A 15868-nucleotide genomic window follows, 5' to 3' on the forward strand; every position below is an offset into this window, starting at 1 on the left:
GTGTTAATATGTACTTATTGCATACATACAAAATATTTACGTACATATTGCATACATACAAAATATTTACGTACATATTGCATACATAGAATGGTAACATATAGCAATAAAATTGACAACATGGTTATTTTGAAGCATTGCACACGTTGCAGCAACCTCTCAAGCATTGCATGCTTACCTTTGAAACATTGCTCAAGCATAGCATGGTCATCTCTCAAGTAGTACATGGCTACCTCTGAAGCATTGCACATTGCATACATATAGAAAGATAATGCATATATAGATGCATGTATTGCATAGATAGAATATGGTGCTTTAATAGCCATTCTATCCAATCAATCTATTTTATATCAAATTAAAGAGTATTTATTATTATTTTTTTAAAAATAAAATATTTTTTTCCCTTATTTTGCTTTTATTTTATATCACATCATTGGTAATCCTTCTCTAAATTATAAGTGAACACAAGAATAGCTATTCCTAGAATAATATCACTTCTAATTTAGGAGTAAGAAATATGAATAGTTATTTTAGATTGACCCTTATACCCAAAGCAAACAAGGCCCAATGTAATGGACTTTATTGATAAAGTTGTTGTAGGCTAATGCTCGCTGTATCTCATAGTTTTTCATGCTAGAATCCTTGTTTTTTAGGTAAGTGGTGACTAGTTAATTTAAAATGGACTCTAAATTCTGCTCAGTAGATATATTGGTTCTCTGGTCTTTTACTGTATTTTGCATTTATCTTTAAGCTTGTTGTAAATAAACTTACTTTTCTATTCATAAAAGTATATTTTGTTTTGAGTATCAGCTGGCAGTTTATTTGTTTCCTGCATTGGAATCGAGTACATAGCTTTTCTTTACTCTTTATTTATTTCACGCATGTGACATGGAGAATTTCTCTTTCTTAGTTACTCCGTTAATAACTTTGCTCAGTCACTCCTTTTCTTGATTTATTTCATGCATATGACATAGAGAAATTCTCTCTTTTAGTTATTCCTTTCCTGCATTTAGTCAAAGAAATAAACTTTCCTCACAGGAAAAATGAGTTACATCAGGTTGCACAACAAGCATCAAGTATTGAAGATTTAATTGAAGTTGCCCGTGCTTCCATGTCAATAATGTCTAAGCAGTGGGCTGATGCCATGAATTCGTTTCGTGAAAAGTTCAGTTCTCTATCTTCTTTGATTGTTGACCATGGTAACAGATGATTTTTGTCGTGATCTTAAATATCAGTCAACTAATTCATTGTTTTTTCTATCTTCGGGTAAATATGTTTTTGGTAAAAGATACTCAACATGTCTGCAGGACTAGATTCCACTTCTCAGGATGAGTTTCTAAGCCTTCTATTTGGTGCTCGCACAAGTCCAGCCCTTCACCAGTTTCTCGTCAGTTCACTTGGTGAAGCGGTACTATCAACCTTAAGCAAAGTCTATTTTTCAACTAGTCTATCTATATTCATGTTGCTTTTACTTGGATAGGGTCTTAAGCGTGTATCCAAGGCTATTGACAGTTCTGGGAAAGAACTTCGGGTTGTTCTCGGCGAACACCTTCAGGTACATACATGTAAGAATCATCAGTCTTATTACCTTATTCTGGTGTCATAATTTACTTTTTCTTCTATTATATTTGTATCAATTTATGTCCAGGGAGAAATATATGCTAGTTAGAGCATTGCTATGGTTTTCCATTGAAGCATATAAATCTCGTGTTCTGAATTTAGGTGTGCCTTAGCATGTACCAAGTGTCCATGTAATTACTATTTAGTTGCTTGTTAATCATGCCTACTTGATCAGTAAAATGTTAAGCAAGGGAAGCAAACACAAGAAGCCGAACTGGAAATTGGGTGTGGAATAGTTGCATCTTTGATGGTAATAGAGATAAGTAATCTCCTTTCATTTTTCTTAAGAATATTTAATATCAAATTACGAAGTGCTTTTGTATATTGCTTGTTATCAACTTACACCCGGTTGAAATAAGCAATGCTATACTAGCACCAAAATTTCAGATAAATCTCGGATAAACCTATACAGCAGACATCCTACAATACTACCACAAAGAAAATATGGTCTTTTAGTATTAAGTTATTAACTACTTGAGTTTGATTTTATGGGTCCCTTTTCTCCATTTAGCTCTGTTTCTGGCCAGCTTCTCTGTGAAACCAAATGCTATCATGTCATTTCCTACCATTTTCCTCCCACTCTAATTCTAGTTAAATCAAGGTTCTGACTTCTGAGTTCTGAGTATCAGTTTTGTGATTGGAATTGGTCGCTAGAAAACAATATGTATAGGAAGTATCTGTCGTACCAGCAACATCTTTTCTGTTTTGGTATTGGCTTAGTTTTTAATTACATAAAATTCTAAGAACTGTTATAAAATGCAAGAAAATCTTAAAATTTAGAAAAATAATAGAAAACAGGAAAATGTATGTAGCTATATCCCTCTTTCTTAAATTCTTTTTTCCAGATCTGATCTCTTGCCCTCTCTGCTGCAGCCCTATGGTTGCATGTACAGCCTTATCTCTTTTCCCCTCTCCCCCTCTACTGAAGCCTGCCACCCCATCCCAGTCAGGAAAACTGGATCTGACCCATTTCTTAAATGAAGAGTTTGGATGTTCTGGCCAAATCATGGCTGAAACCCACTATTTTCAGCTGAAACCTAACTGCAACAAATCAAATTTCTTCCCCCTTCTCCCCCTCTCTACTGAAGCTCGCCACCCCATCCCAGTCAGGAAAACTGGATCTGACCCATTTCTTAAATGAAGAGTTTGTCCATTCTGGCCAAATCATGGCTGAAACTCTCTATTTTCAGCTGAAACCTAACTGAAACCAATCGACTGGTTTTGCGCCTGAATCACTATCGACCAAAACTTCATTCCATGACTTACATGAAATTGGTGAGGACTAACATGGTATCATTATATACTTATATTTTCTTTCCTTCTATTGTGAACCATATGTTGCTATTGCTAGGACATCATATATCTGAAATTTAAATATAGTCATGCTGATTGCTTGCTATCGGTCAATTTTGGATTTATCACCTTGATATATAAGTTCCTATATTGTTGAGCTGATGCACACAAATTGATTTACATGTTATTCTTATTGAAAAGCCTGCTGTAGAAATTATTGGCTTTAGAATTGGAGAGCTGAGGGGTCTTTCAAGATGGCGTTCACGGTTTCGGAGTATCGGATTGGATGAGAAACTTATTAATAACGTTACAGAAAAGGCTGCAATGTTGCTTGTTCAAGTGGAGCGCTTCTCAAGGGTTCTAGCAATTGTTCTGTATCAGGTAAATGGTATCTTTACTTGAGTTCTCCTAACTTGGCTCTTATTTTCATGACTCTATTCTTTTAATTGAACTGCGTCACTTTACGATCAAGTAAAGGCTTAGAGAATTAAGTTCGAAATAAACTTTTTCTTGGCATCTTTTTCCTCAGTGTTGTTTAAATTGCTCTTGCCCCTTTCAGCATATGCTTTTTTATTCTTCCATTACAGATGGGGTACATTCGTCTTCAGAAAACATCTCTTATAAGTTGATAGCATATGTTCATTGACGTATAATATTATGATGTAATTTTCATTCTATTATAATCCTTCTTCCAGCTGCAAGGAATGCAATGTTTGCCTCATGAGTTCAGCCTTAATTTCATTTTATTATTTGAGGGCCACAGTTGTGGAAGTTTTTGATACGGTATATTGCACTGCATCTTTTGTTCTTCAAGAATTCCTAGCGTGAGTCTAAGATGTTTCATATACTAGATTTCCCAATCATGAAGTATGAACCAATTGTACCCTTCCCCACTATTCTGGTTTATTAAGGCCTATCCTCTCTCAATACGTGGATGATCTTTTATATATTTATTTATTTATTTATTTTCTCTCTTCTAATTTATTTACTCTGAAAGTATATTAATGCAGAGTGAAGGACATGAATTTCACCCTTTCCTGCTGAATACCTGATTTGATGGTGTTCAAACCACGATTTTGAGATAATTCTTCATCTCAATGAAGTTATGTTGGTTCCTAAAGTCTGTCTCCAGAAACATGTGATTGGTTGAAAAGCTTTTCTAGGAAACACTAAATATCTCATGCTGCAACTGATTCAATTAGGTCTTTTATGTGAATTTCCATGTCCTGGTTTCTAATTGAAATCCTTACAAGAATTAGTGAACTCCTCAAAAAATTGCACCTTAAATACAAGATCACTGGGTGAAACTATTTCAGTGTTTGAAGACATTCTCAATATCTCATGTTGCAAGTGATTCACTTAGGCCTCTTATATGAATATCCATGTCATAGTCTCTTGCTAAAATATTACAAGATAGAAACACTAGTGAGCTCTTTCTCCAAAAATTGGACCTGAATATTAAGATCAATGGACCCAGGTATGTTTGTTCATTTATTGAATGCTCAGTACTCAGTGCAAAAGGAAATCAGTTCAATAGAGGATTTGACAGATGAAGCATTAAATTCCTACTTGGACATGTGGAACTGAAGAATACTTTGTTCCTTAGTCTCTCTCTCTCTCCTATCTCCCTCCCTTGCTTACAAGAAGACAAAGGACCTTTATTCTGTTTGTTTGAGCAGAGACAATCTACCATTTTGTGCAGATTAGCAACTCTTTTGTTGGAAGAGTTACTTAAATAGGCCCATGGGATTGTGTGTCGACAGGAAAGACACGAAATACACCTTGTTGTTGTATTATGGTACATATATATCGTCGAGGGAGGGGGAGGGGGAGGGAGAATCCTCTAAGCTCCAGTGGCCTACTCTTGTTCCTGGCTTCTTTATGTCCACCTCTTTCTCCTCTCTTTCTGCATCTGTCCCTCTCTTCGTTGTAAAAGCCTTGCCATCCTGCATATCTAGCCCATGTCCCCTACACGTCTAATGCTGGCAATCACCTGTACACCTCTTGGCACACCTTTTGCTTGTGACAACACAATCAAATCCTTGAATAGACTATAATCTGGATAGTTTTATCAATGTTTATGTCAATTTTTTTTAAGCATTTTCTTCTGAGTAGGGAAAAAATAGTGTTAATGCTGATGCTATTATTTGTACTGCTACGTCTATCAGTTTTGGGCTTTAACTTTTCATATGTTGTTGGCTTGGTGATCTATTTAAATGCAATTAACATTCTCATTCTTTCAGTTCCAGAATTTCTTTAACTGGGTTTTGAAATGTATAAAGATACTATTGTCTGAACCAACTGACCAAGTTCCTCCATCCAACAGGTTTAATTTCTTCTTGATGTTCCTTTGATGCTCAATTATAGAATGCAACAGTTCTTTTGGTGCTGACTTGTACATTATGCTTTTGTAGCGAACTTGTGGTTATATTTCTAAAGTTGCTCAATTATAGAATGCAACAGTTCTTTTGGTGCTGACTTGTACATTATGCTTTTGTAGCGAACTTGTGGTTATATTTCTAAAGTTTCTTCTTGACAATGATCCAGTCAAACAATTACTTGAGATAGATCACAGGATCACTGTGGATACGTAAGTTCCAAGATATCTTTTGTAAGGTTTTTATAATAGCTTTCTTTTTCACTGTAGATTCTGAATACTCCTATGCTGGTTAACTGTGTAATTCAGCTCTGATTCTTAAGTTGACAACTCTCTTTCTGTTTGAATCTCATATTTTCTTTATTGGCTGCTATTCACCTTCATCTCTTCTAATTGTTGTTTGTTTGATACTCCTAAAAGAGTGTTCTGTGTATTATCCATTTTCTGATTCGCATGGGCAATATAGGTGGTAACTTACACTACATCCCAGTGTTCTCCTGATCATTAAGTAAAACCAACACCAATTTGACCAACAACACTGATATGCAAGAGAAAAGCAGCACACTTCCTTGTTGTCCATCCCTGCTTATTGCAGATTCCTCTGGCAAGCTATGATAACTACCATGGCCTTGAAATGGCCTTTTAAAGGCTAATTTACTGAGTCCTTAAAGAGAATTTCAAGATCAATTCACAATTATTAGATATGGTGTGATAGGAATCTTTTTCTGATATTAGATTTTGACATTGCATGCTTGCACTCATGGCCTACTAATCTTTCACAGAAGTTGTATTTTTAATATTTCTATGCTGCAGATTATGTGCTTTTCTAGTGTGAGGAGCTGATATTAATCCATTCAGTGGCTTATTCTTTCACCCATTTCCTGTAATCTTGTTTCTATTTTATGATGCAAGTTACTGTACCTAACTGAATATGATAGAAAATTATGTAGTCATTTCACATTGTAGCTTCAACCCTAGATATTCTAAATGCTTTATGCCATTTTCTGTTTTCTTGCTTGTAGTCATGGTAATTTGACATTTAAAAACTTTCATGATGTTTTTCTTGCACAAGCTATAATGATTTTGCAGTGAGGCTTTGCGGCAAGTTGAACAACATGTGGTTTTCGGAGGATTTTCAGACACTAAGTTCTTAGAAAGAACTTTAGCAAATGAGTTTAATCAGCTGGAGCTATGGTATTTCAGCGTTGACCTTATATTCAAAGCATTTTTCCTATCTCTTGCATGAATGAAACAAGTTCTCAAAGACTTTATATTCAAAGCATTTTCAGACACTAAGTTCTTGGAAAATTGTAGTATTCAGACGGTTCCAAGTTGTCAAAGAAGGATAATTCTTTGGTCAAGTCATTTTGGAGGATTTAGCACATTTTGAAACTTGGAAATATTTATGTATATTAACTCACCAACAATTTTAAAAGCTTAAGCTATTAGAGAACCATACTTTTTATATTATATTTTAACACTTCCCCTCATTTGTGGGTTTAAAATATTTTTTATAAGCTTAAAAAGTGGATTTGAATTAGATGAATGGATGCTTTATATTTTAAATAACATATAGGCATGGCGGGGTTCGAATTTAAGATCTTTGCTTTGATACTATGTTAACTCACTAACTGTTTTAAAAAACTCAAGCTGATAAACAATGGTGTTATTATTATTTTTTCACAATATATACTCCCATATAGTTCTTAACATTAAGCTTCCCATCGTTCTGTCTCTTATGTTTTTTTTTTCCTTTCGGAATGATTTAATTCCTATTTTCTTAGTTTTGAATGTTCTCTATTGCCCTAATATAGTACCTTGTATTGAAGATTTCTAATTCACATTCTTAGATGGCCTGATATATTGTTTTTGAGTGGCATGCTTCTGACTTTTTCAAATTAGTTTGGGTGGGATTTAAATTAACTTTTGGAAGTGTGTCATATAGCTACTAATTTTGGGAAATTTTTTGCAATTTAACTTTGAGAAGACTAAGGCCCTGTTTGGAACCAAATTCAAATGGATTTCTATTGATTTCATCTGACAAAAATTCAATTGATTTCATCTGAAAATAAATTCCACTGTTCGGCAAGCAATGGAATTTGGATTGACTTTTGGAAGTGTGTCATATAGCTACTAATTTTGGAAAAGTTCTGTAATTTAACTGTGAGAAGACTAAGGCCCTGTTTGAAATCAAATTCAAATGGATTTCTATTGATTTTATTCTACGAGAATTCAATTGATTTCATCTGAAAATAAATTCTAGTGCTTGGCAAGCAATGGAATTTGAAATGAATTCCATCTAACCTTGTTGTTTCCAGGAATTCGTTTCAATATGTTCTATTCTCCCATGACACCCTTTTATAATCAATATTAATTGATTACACAATATTATATATATAATAAAAATATGATAATAATGCATCTTAGAAACCAATAATATCTTCACTCAAAAAATTAAACCAATAATCATTTGTTTCCAAGCATCCATTCATCATTGTGTAGCATATGTCATTCAGCATATATCATGTACATGCCAGTATGCACATGCTAGCATATGTCTGACTTATGTTGACGGATCCAAATCTAAGTGATAATAGATATTAACTTATAATAATGGGTTGCATCTACTATCGATTATCATCTAAACTTTTTCATCTTCTACACATGAATTGAAGGGAAAACAACCCTAACAATTGCAATGGCGGCTTGAGGCCTATCCTTCTTCATGCGGCAATGGAACTCTTCCAGTTTTACTATGCCACGTGCTGACACTAGGTTGGCATGGTAGTCCTTGTGTAAGATAATTGTTGTTGCTATTGCTGTTTTGGTTTTTGATAGATCATGAGCCTGTGAAATTGCTGTTGTTGTTGCTATAATTTATAAGAGTATTACAGTTTCCCTTTACTTACATTTGACTTCACATGTTTCATAATAATTTTTTTAATATCCAATTGAATTTCCCATTTCTGTTAAAAGTAAGACAAATATTTGGAGACATAACTAGATTTCATTTATCAAAATTATGTGATGTTTTTCTTGTTATATAGAGTCCATGTTGCTTTTAATTAAGTTTAAACACAATTTATATGTGATTTAATACATTTTGGGCTGATTATTGTCTTTGATTATTTGCTTTTCAGCTTGAAGGAGGCTTTCTTAATGCCATTCACCACTATTTCAGCTAAAGTTCATTGTGGTGATTTGCTTCCTCTCTATCCAATTTCACCTTCGACTTCATCATTACCTGCTCCAACATCAATAGCATTCTACAAGGTTTTTAATTTTCATTTAGAACAATTTTGTGTTTTCTGACTAATGCCTTTAGTTTATAAAAAAGAAAAAAAAGTACCTTATTTGTTTTCTAGTAGTCATGGGCTCACAGCATATAATTGCCAGCTAACTTTTGCTGACACTTTTTGTTTGTTTCTAATGCAGCAGTTTCTACAAAGTTCTTAAATTCTGTAATTATAAAGATATTTATACATACATGAGGGCAATATGAACTAAAACTTTTTAGAGTTCAACTTGTTTAATTGGTTAACCTTGGAGAATAAATGACCTTGGGTGTGCATAGATAATAAGATTGTCAAAGGTGCTTTGTGTGCCTTCTGTAGGAGAATACTGAATATGTAGGATGACTGTTTTCCATATCAGTTTTATTAGTCAAAGAAGAAAATAAATTGACAAAGTTGGAAACAGTAAGCTTCCTGAGAAAGGTTGATGAGAAGAAAATAATAAATAGCACGAAATAAACGAAAGGGAAAAAAAAATTCTAGAGCCAAGCATGCCAAGCGTGCATTCTTGAAGTTGTTTGGTTCGAAGCTCGCTGCAGCCTACCAATGACCTATTTAATACCTAGACCTTGAAGTTGGTTTCGGAAGGGGGGATGAAGTAGGTTTATCTTTTCTAGATCCCCCCTTCCCTCTCAACCTCCTCAGGTCCAGGTAAGATTGTGAATGGTGTGTTATTTGGAATTTGCAAAGCACAGTGATCTTCAAAGCTAGCTGTTCATGCTTACTTAGCAAGTTGTGACCCACTCTAATTGGCTAATTCACCCAAAGTGAGGATCAATGAAACTAAGCGAACTTGATTTTAGTATTATTAATAAGTTGATATGGACAATGATTTTGCAATTCAAATGCCAGTGAACAAAATTACATGGAGAAGTGACCCAGTTGGTTTTATGTGACCAGTTAAGTTATAGGGCCAATAAGAAAGATGCGTAAATCACATACCTTGAATATTCCTAGATGAGAACAAACAAACAGAATAAAAGACACTTGTTTTGTGCCTCAAGATTCTTTTTTTTTGTTAATGATAACTTAGGGTTGAGAAATTCATTTATTCTTAAATTTTTGTAATGGAAAAGAGGATTGAATCATTAACCTAAATAAATTTGTGAATACGACTTTTACCTTTCTTGATCCCGAAGTGTCATAATCTGAAATACGAATTATGACCGATCATGTATCCCAATAGGCTTAGATACACGAAGCCTTAACTAATTATCATAATATAATAAACTCAAAATTTATTTAATAACTCTATTCAAATACCTTCAAAGACATAAAATACCTAAATTATACAATCAATGTCTTATAAATATTTAGCTTTTCAATTTGAAACCTAAGACTTCTATTATATATAAAACTGTGTAGGTCAAAGTCCTAAATGGAGGTAGAATTTTGATGCCCCTATTCATTCGCCAAGCTGACCATCATCTGAAATATAAAACGAGTATAATGAGCTAATAACTTTAGCTCAGTGAGTGAATTTACTCAAAAGCTAGAAAATCATTCTTTATCTAATATGAGATATTAAACAAAGCTTAATAATTAAAAACAATAGCCAACACACTCATAATATGAAAAATAAGTATAAGCCATAGATGCAATTAACAAGCTAATTTCATGCTCTATTTTATTATGCAAATTTTCACAATTTTAATATTGACAACTGTCTCAACTTGGGATTGTGCTCGTGGATCCGTATCAACTAGAAGTCACCTCGAAATTTATTCAAGTTTTTTTCTTATAACAGATCGGTTAGGGTCACTAGGAAGTGTCACTATTGGATAAATGCAACCCGTCTTTTTCACTAATCATAGAGAGAGATTGGAGTCACCTCAGAAAAATTTCTGATCTAGCCTGAGACTATTCACTAATTGCGCCAGAGTCATTTAAATGGATCATATGCTGATCAGGTATAGGTTTGCCCCTTGGACTTTAAGGTAGACTTGAGTCACCACAGGGAGATGTACGAAGAATATCTTGTATGAGGTTGTTCTCAAGTCACACCTACTTATAACTCATTCCAAGCAAGCTACTTATGACAAGTATATTGGATACTTGCATGAAGAATAATATTATATGAATTAATGTATGGCACAAAGTATAATACATCATGAGAGCAATAATCATACACGAAGTATGAAGACCATATAATAAAATTATAATATGAACAATGAGAGGATAAATACATGAGTAAATCCCCTCACTTGTGGTCAATAATCTAGATATGATTGCAAATCTTCACTTTCATCCATAAATAAATTCTTGTTTTAATTTAATAATAGCCAAAGTTTTTGAATTTAAAACTAATTAAATATGGGCCAAAACTAAAGCTCAAAGACTTAGACATGGGTTGCGGGCCTACAACCCATCTAAATCTGAATTCGGATTGGGCCAAGGCCCAAACCCAACAAAAAGAATAAGGTTTTGGTCTACCCTGACCTAGACCTGGTTCACCCAAACCCTAAATTGGGTTTGGGTTAGACTACTCATAAAGATCCCAACCATAAAGATCCCAACCATATTGTGTAGCCTAACCAACTAACCATGTTGTCTAGCCTAACCAACTAACCCAAAAGTCACACACGGGTTAGGCTGGGATCTTTTGATCCCAACCAAAGCTCTTCTTTCTCCATAGGAGGAGGAAGATAGAGACGCAGGAGAGAGGACTGCCACCCACGATCACCATGAAACTAAAATTAATTGAAGGTGGAAGTGGACTCACCTACGATGCTTTTGGTGTTATTCTCTCACCGCGGCGACTCTCAGATGCTCGACTTCGACGATGGCAACCCTCGGCGAGGAAGGAGAAAGAAGGAAAGAGAGAAGGGAAAGAGAAGAGTAGCCCCGATCCCCTCGACGAGAGGATTTGCCCAGTTTAAATAGGGGAAGAAGCCTTATTATAGAGCGATGTCTCCCCGACAGAATCGTTGGGGGAAATCGCTCCCTTTCCATTTTTAAAAAGGAGAATGAAGTGAACAGTGCTGCAGTGCCACACGTGTGGCTTCTTTTATTTTGAATGTTACATGAAGTAACTATCATACACTAGCACTATTCTGAATTACTATTGCCCTCTCCAATATGATATATGCTCAATTACAATAATCTATGATGTCTTTGATTACTCAATCAATTAGTATTATCCCTAGAGCCAACACACTCCCAGCCGGCCCTCTTTTTCCTTACAGGAAGACAGCAATCCTGTTCTAATGATGATCTAAACTTTCTATATAACTCTGTGAAGGCCAATAAAAAAGACTGATGTGAGTAGGTAAGATGGGTACTCCTATATACGGGAAAATAAATGTAGGTTCTGTTTGGTTTCTTGTATTCCAAGATGCTGCATCTATAACTCTAAATGAGAAACCAATATGTGTAAAAAGTTGAATTTTACCCACTTTCTCACCAAAGGTTGAGAAATCATGTTGGCATACACAAGGATTAATGGAATGTATGAGTCTAGCTTGGCATTTGGAAAGGCGATGGGATACGTTGACCAGGAACTGATTTTCAGATTACATTCTATGTCTATGTACAGTTTTTATCAAATACATGAAACCAAATGCTTGTTGAACAGGACACGTCTTTTGTGCCTTCATTCTTTGTAAGTGTTAATTTAGTCATAATAGTACGGGAGTATTGTTGTATCCTTTTATTATCAGTTTTTTCTCACACAAAAGATCTTCTATGATGATCAAAATTTTTTATAGAACTCTTTCGAAAGAGTAGGTTAATCCACATATTATCCATTAGCATTTCCTTAAATAGTAATATTTAATTAACAAGACCCTTTGCTAAAAACCCGAGCGGAAGTGCAATTTTTCTTAAGTATTTTTTTATTCTTCTGTAGCTGATCATTATAATATTGACTGTTGTTTATATTGATTAGAAATTATCTATTTTCCACATTTTTTTATTCTTTTAATTCATTGGTTTCAGTTACAGGATGAATTTGGCTGTGCTTCACATTATTGTATGTCATCGGATGATTTGACGGGCTACATATGCTTTAAACTACCAGATGGTTCTTTTGATTTAACAAATTGTATTGGCATAATAAGGGGCTTTACAAGTAAATCAAGTTCTACTGAGCATGAAGTGTCTTCTCTGACAGCTGTTTTTTTACGCATACCTGATGAGTATGAGTGCACTGATCTTTCCTTGTATAAGGTATACAAATTTTCTAATATACTCCTTGTGAACTTTTGTCATCCTTGGGACTGAACATGTTCGTCTTGGGTTATTCATCCATGTAAACAGGACAACCAGATTATATTATTACTTACTGAAGCGTTCTCTACTTCTGAAAATCCTGGAAAATCTCGGATGGTGATGCTGCAAACAAGTAACCTTTCTTTTCTGCCTCTTTCAAGGACAGTTTCTGCTAATCTGTATGGGCTGCATGAGTTGAAGGTATGACTTTAATGCAGGAAAAACATATATTAGTGAGCATTCTTGTTCATCTCTTTTTTTTCACTATTTTATTATATTTTTATTCAGTATTTCTCATGTCTTGTGGAAAGCAACCTTTTGGTTTGCTGAATTAGATTAATGGAAATCTTCATTCTCATTGTTGTGGTGTTGGGGTCCTACTAGTCTACTATTGCTTTGTAGCATGTTATTTAGACTTGGTTGGAGAGATTACACAGTTCAAGTCGCCAACTACAACTATTTTAGAGAAATTAGTCCAAAACTGTAACTGAAGTAAATATGTTTTACAGTGCTACGGGTAATAAAAGAATAAGAGTGTATAGATGGCAGTGGTAAGCTTGAAGCAGGAGATTGGAGTAGGTAGTGGACGGAGTGGATAAAGGAGAAGGTAATCAAATTCATTGTGGGCTTCACCAAGATAATATGATGTGTTTACCTAGGAATCTGGCGACCCACATGATTGGACAATTGGTGGATAGAGAAGAAAGCTAAGAAAGCTTCCTGCTTCTAGGTTGCTCAGAGATGTCATTGCAGGACATAGGAGCATGTGGAGTAAAGGGCATGAGTGAGAGTAGGGGAGAACAATATTTTAGGAATTCAATTTTTTCAGTTTTTACCAGAGTAAGGGATGGGTTCACTTGGTGGAACTGTAAGACTACAAACTTTTCACAAATTAGGGTAAACCCTATACTGGCTGGAGCCTCATGCATTGGGACACCTTGTTATTAGTTTATATTAACTTTATATTAGGTTATATTAATACTAAGTTGCTTTGATGTCTTTGTTTCTTTGATGTCATTTCAGTCATATTAGGTTATAGTAACTTGAGTTGTCTAGCGACCTTTAAAGAGTAATGGAGGGGCTGATTTGGATGGTAAAATGTCGGTTTGAATCATAACTCAATAACTTGGGGTATAAACTACATGTTTTCCTCTTTTTGATCTCTTGGGTTACACCTCTCTCATCAGTTATATGTAAATACATGTACATGCTTATCAGAGTGAATAAAATGTAAAATATCTACTATCTTCCTCCATTAGCCAACCTACTCAAATTCAAGTAATGATTTGAGCTGTTCACAATACCTATAAACAATGATTTTTGATTATAGGCCCCTTATTGTGCATCGAGTGAATTATATAGAAACAGTTTTAATCCTAGTCTTTTCTAAGCCTGTTAGGAGTACCACAATTATTATGTTCCTTGTTATTTCTGGATTATGATAAATCATGTGGAGTTTGATAATTATAAGGTTATCTTTTAATACTACTTTGTTCTTTGGAGCATTAAATGCTTCAAATGGTAATATTACACATTGACATGAAGTAAAATCTTACATCAAAAATTCAATATTAGCTCCTATGTTGAGATAATCTGTGCAACTTTGATATAATTAAGTGTTTAACTATTTTAAGAATCATGTGGATCATTACTAGGCTTCATTGGTACACGTGAACCTTGGACATGGAAAAGTTCGCTGCATACCGCACCCTATAACTAGGCCACTTGCAGTTAGTGGTGAGACATTTTTTTCTTTCCAGTTAGCATGTTTAAATTAATCTCTTTATAGGCTAAACCTATACTATCTGAAACTAACTGATGGCTTAAACTTGAGCTGGATGGTTCATTTGCAGCTTCAAGAGGGCTTGCTTGTGTCTTCTCATCTAGAAGGCATGCTTTGGTTTATATTCTTGATGAAGATGAGGATGAAGTTTCTGAAATCGAATGAGTTCAAGACAATAGCTATGCTAAGAATTGGTTCACACAATAATGAACACAGAGTACCAAAGGGAGTTATTCATGTTAACGAGTTTAGCCTATTGATGAGTTCCCTAAAGTGACGAGCCATCTCAATACAAAGTTGAATTGTCATATTCAGATTGATCCCTGAGGCCTCTAAATTGACGATTTGAGTAATTCAGATTATCCTGAAAGCTTCAGAGACGGATTCAGAAGATCATATGGAAGGGTTTTGGAATAGCAACGGGAACAGTCATGTTATTAGACAGTTATAATGTCCTGAAGTTCTTTGTAATGTTGTAACATTTGTGCGGTGAGGAACTGTAATGCAAGAGGTTACCTGTATGAGCAAATATGGAGATATTGAAGCAGTAGTTCATGGACGCACTTTTCACACCTTGTTTCTGTGATTGTTGCATGTTAGTCATAAGATTACTAGGACAATATGTTTGTAGGATAACTTAGACACAGAGTCTTAGATTCGCCAAATTTCTGCAAGTCTAATTATGCTGATTGAGAAAGTAGTACAGTATGAGTTGATCAGCTAGTTGATGTTCTCTCTTTGAAGTTGTTTTGATGAGCATTGAGTTACATTTCACATAATGATTTCCAATGGAAAATTTTATTTCAATCCTCGATGATATATTGCTATTTGTACCTTATCTCTTCACTATCTAGAAATCAATTACTATGTTTCGTTTTTTTTTTCTTCTTTTTCACAAATGTTACCCCGAGTAAGATGATTGATTTCAGACTTCTAACCGTCCATAGGCCTTCTTGATAATAACTCATCTAAACAGGTCGATCGCATTAAATTTATTAGATAGAAATGTCTCATACAATAGAATCATGATTTGACACTCATCTTGCCATCGTAGTGTATCTTGTCAAAAAGATAAAAAAGGAAGATGACGTGCAGAACTTTTTTAGGGATAATTTCACATTAACTCACTTTCGTTCACATTCATCTGAACCTTTATTTTTTCATACATATGGATCCTTCGAATTATTGGATATCTCCTAAAACTCTCTTTATGTTATTGTTTTATTATCTTTTTTTTATTTATAAGTTGATTTTTTAGGAAGATAAAAAGAGAACTTTAATGTATCAAAAAAA

General features: G+C 34.5%; 1 protein-coding gene across 2 annotated transcripts in view; it reads left to right on the plus strand.

Moving 5' to 3' along the window:
• Positions 1 to 15147, plus strand: part of LOC140799881 (anaphase-promoting complex subunit 4) — a 29118-nt gene extending 13971 nt beyond the window's left edge. The window contains exons 8-19 of one of the 2 annotated variants that reach the window (XM_073154399.1): positions 1039 to 1199; positions 1308 to 1408; positions 1481 to 1555; positions 3115 to 3294; positions 5157 to 5239; positions 5414 to 5503; positions 6380 to 6484; positions 8431 to 8563; positions 12520 to 12750; positions 12841 to 12993; positions 14448 to 14529; positions 14646 to 15147. In XM_073154399.1, coding sequence (XP_073010500.1) covers positions 1039 to 1199; positions 1308 to 1408; positions 1481 to 1555; positions 3115 to 3294; positions 5157 to 5239; positions 5414 to 5503; positions 6380 to 6484; positions 8431 to 8563; positions 12520 to 12750; positions 12841 to 12993; positions 14448 to 14529; positions 14646 to 14740 — 1489 coding nt within the window. In that variant the 3' untranslated portion in view covers positions 14741 to 15147. The remainder of the gene's footprint in view (positions 1 to 1038; positions 1200 to 1307; positions 1409 to 1480; positions 1556 to 3114; positions 3295 to 5156; positions 5240 to 5413; positions 5504 to 6379; positions 6485 to 8430; positions 8564 to 12519; positions 12751 to 12840; positions 12994 to 14447; positions 14530 to 14645) is intronic. The other variant, XM_073154400.1, reaches the window with a different exon arrangement.
• The last annotated feature ends 721 nt before the right edge of the window (positions 15148 to 15868 follow it).

Source organism: Typha latifolia, chromosome 13 (genome assembly GCF_019914945.1).
Source record: "Typha latifolia isolate L0001 chromosome 13, TyphaL0001v2, whole genome shotgun sequence".
NCBI lineage: Eukaryota > Viridiplantae > Streptophyta > Magnoliopsida > Poales > Typhaceae > Typha > Typha latifolia.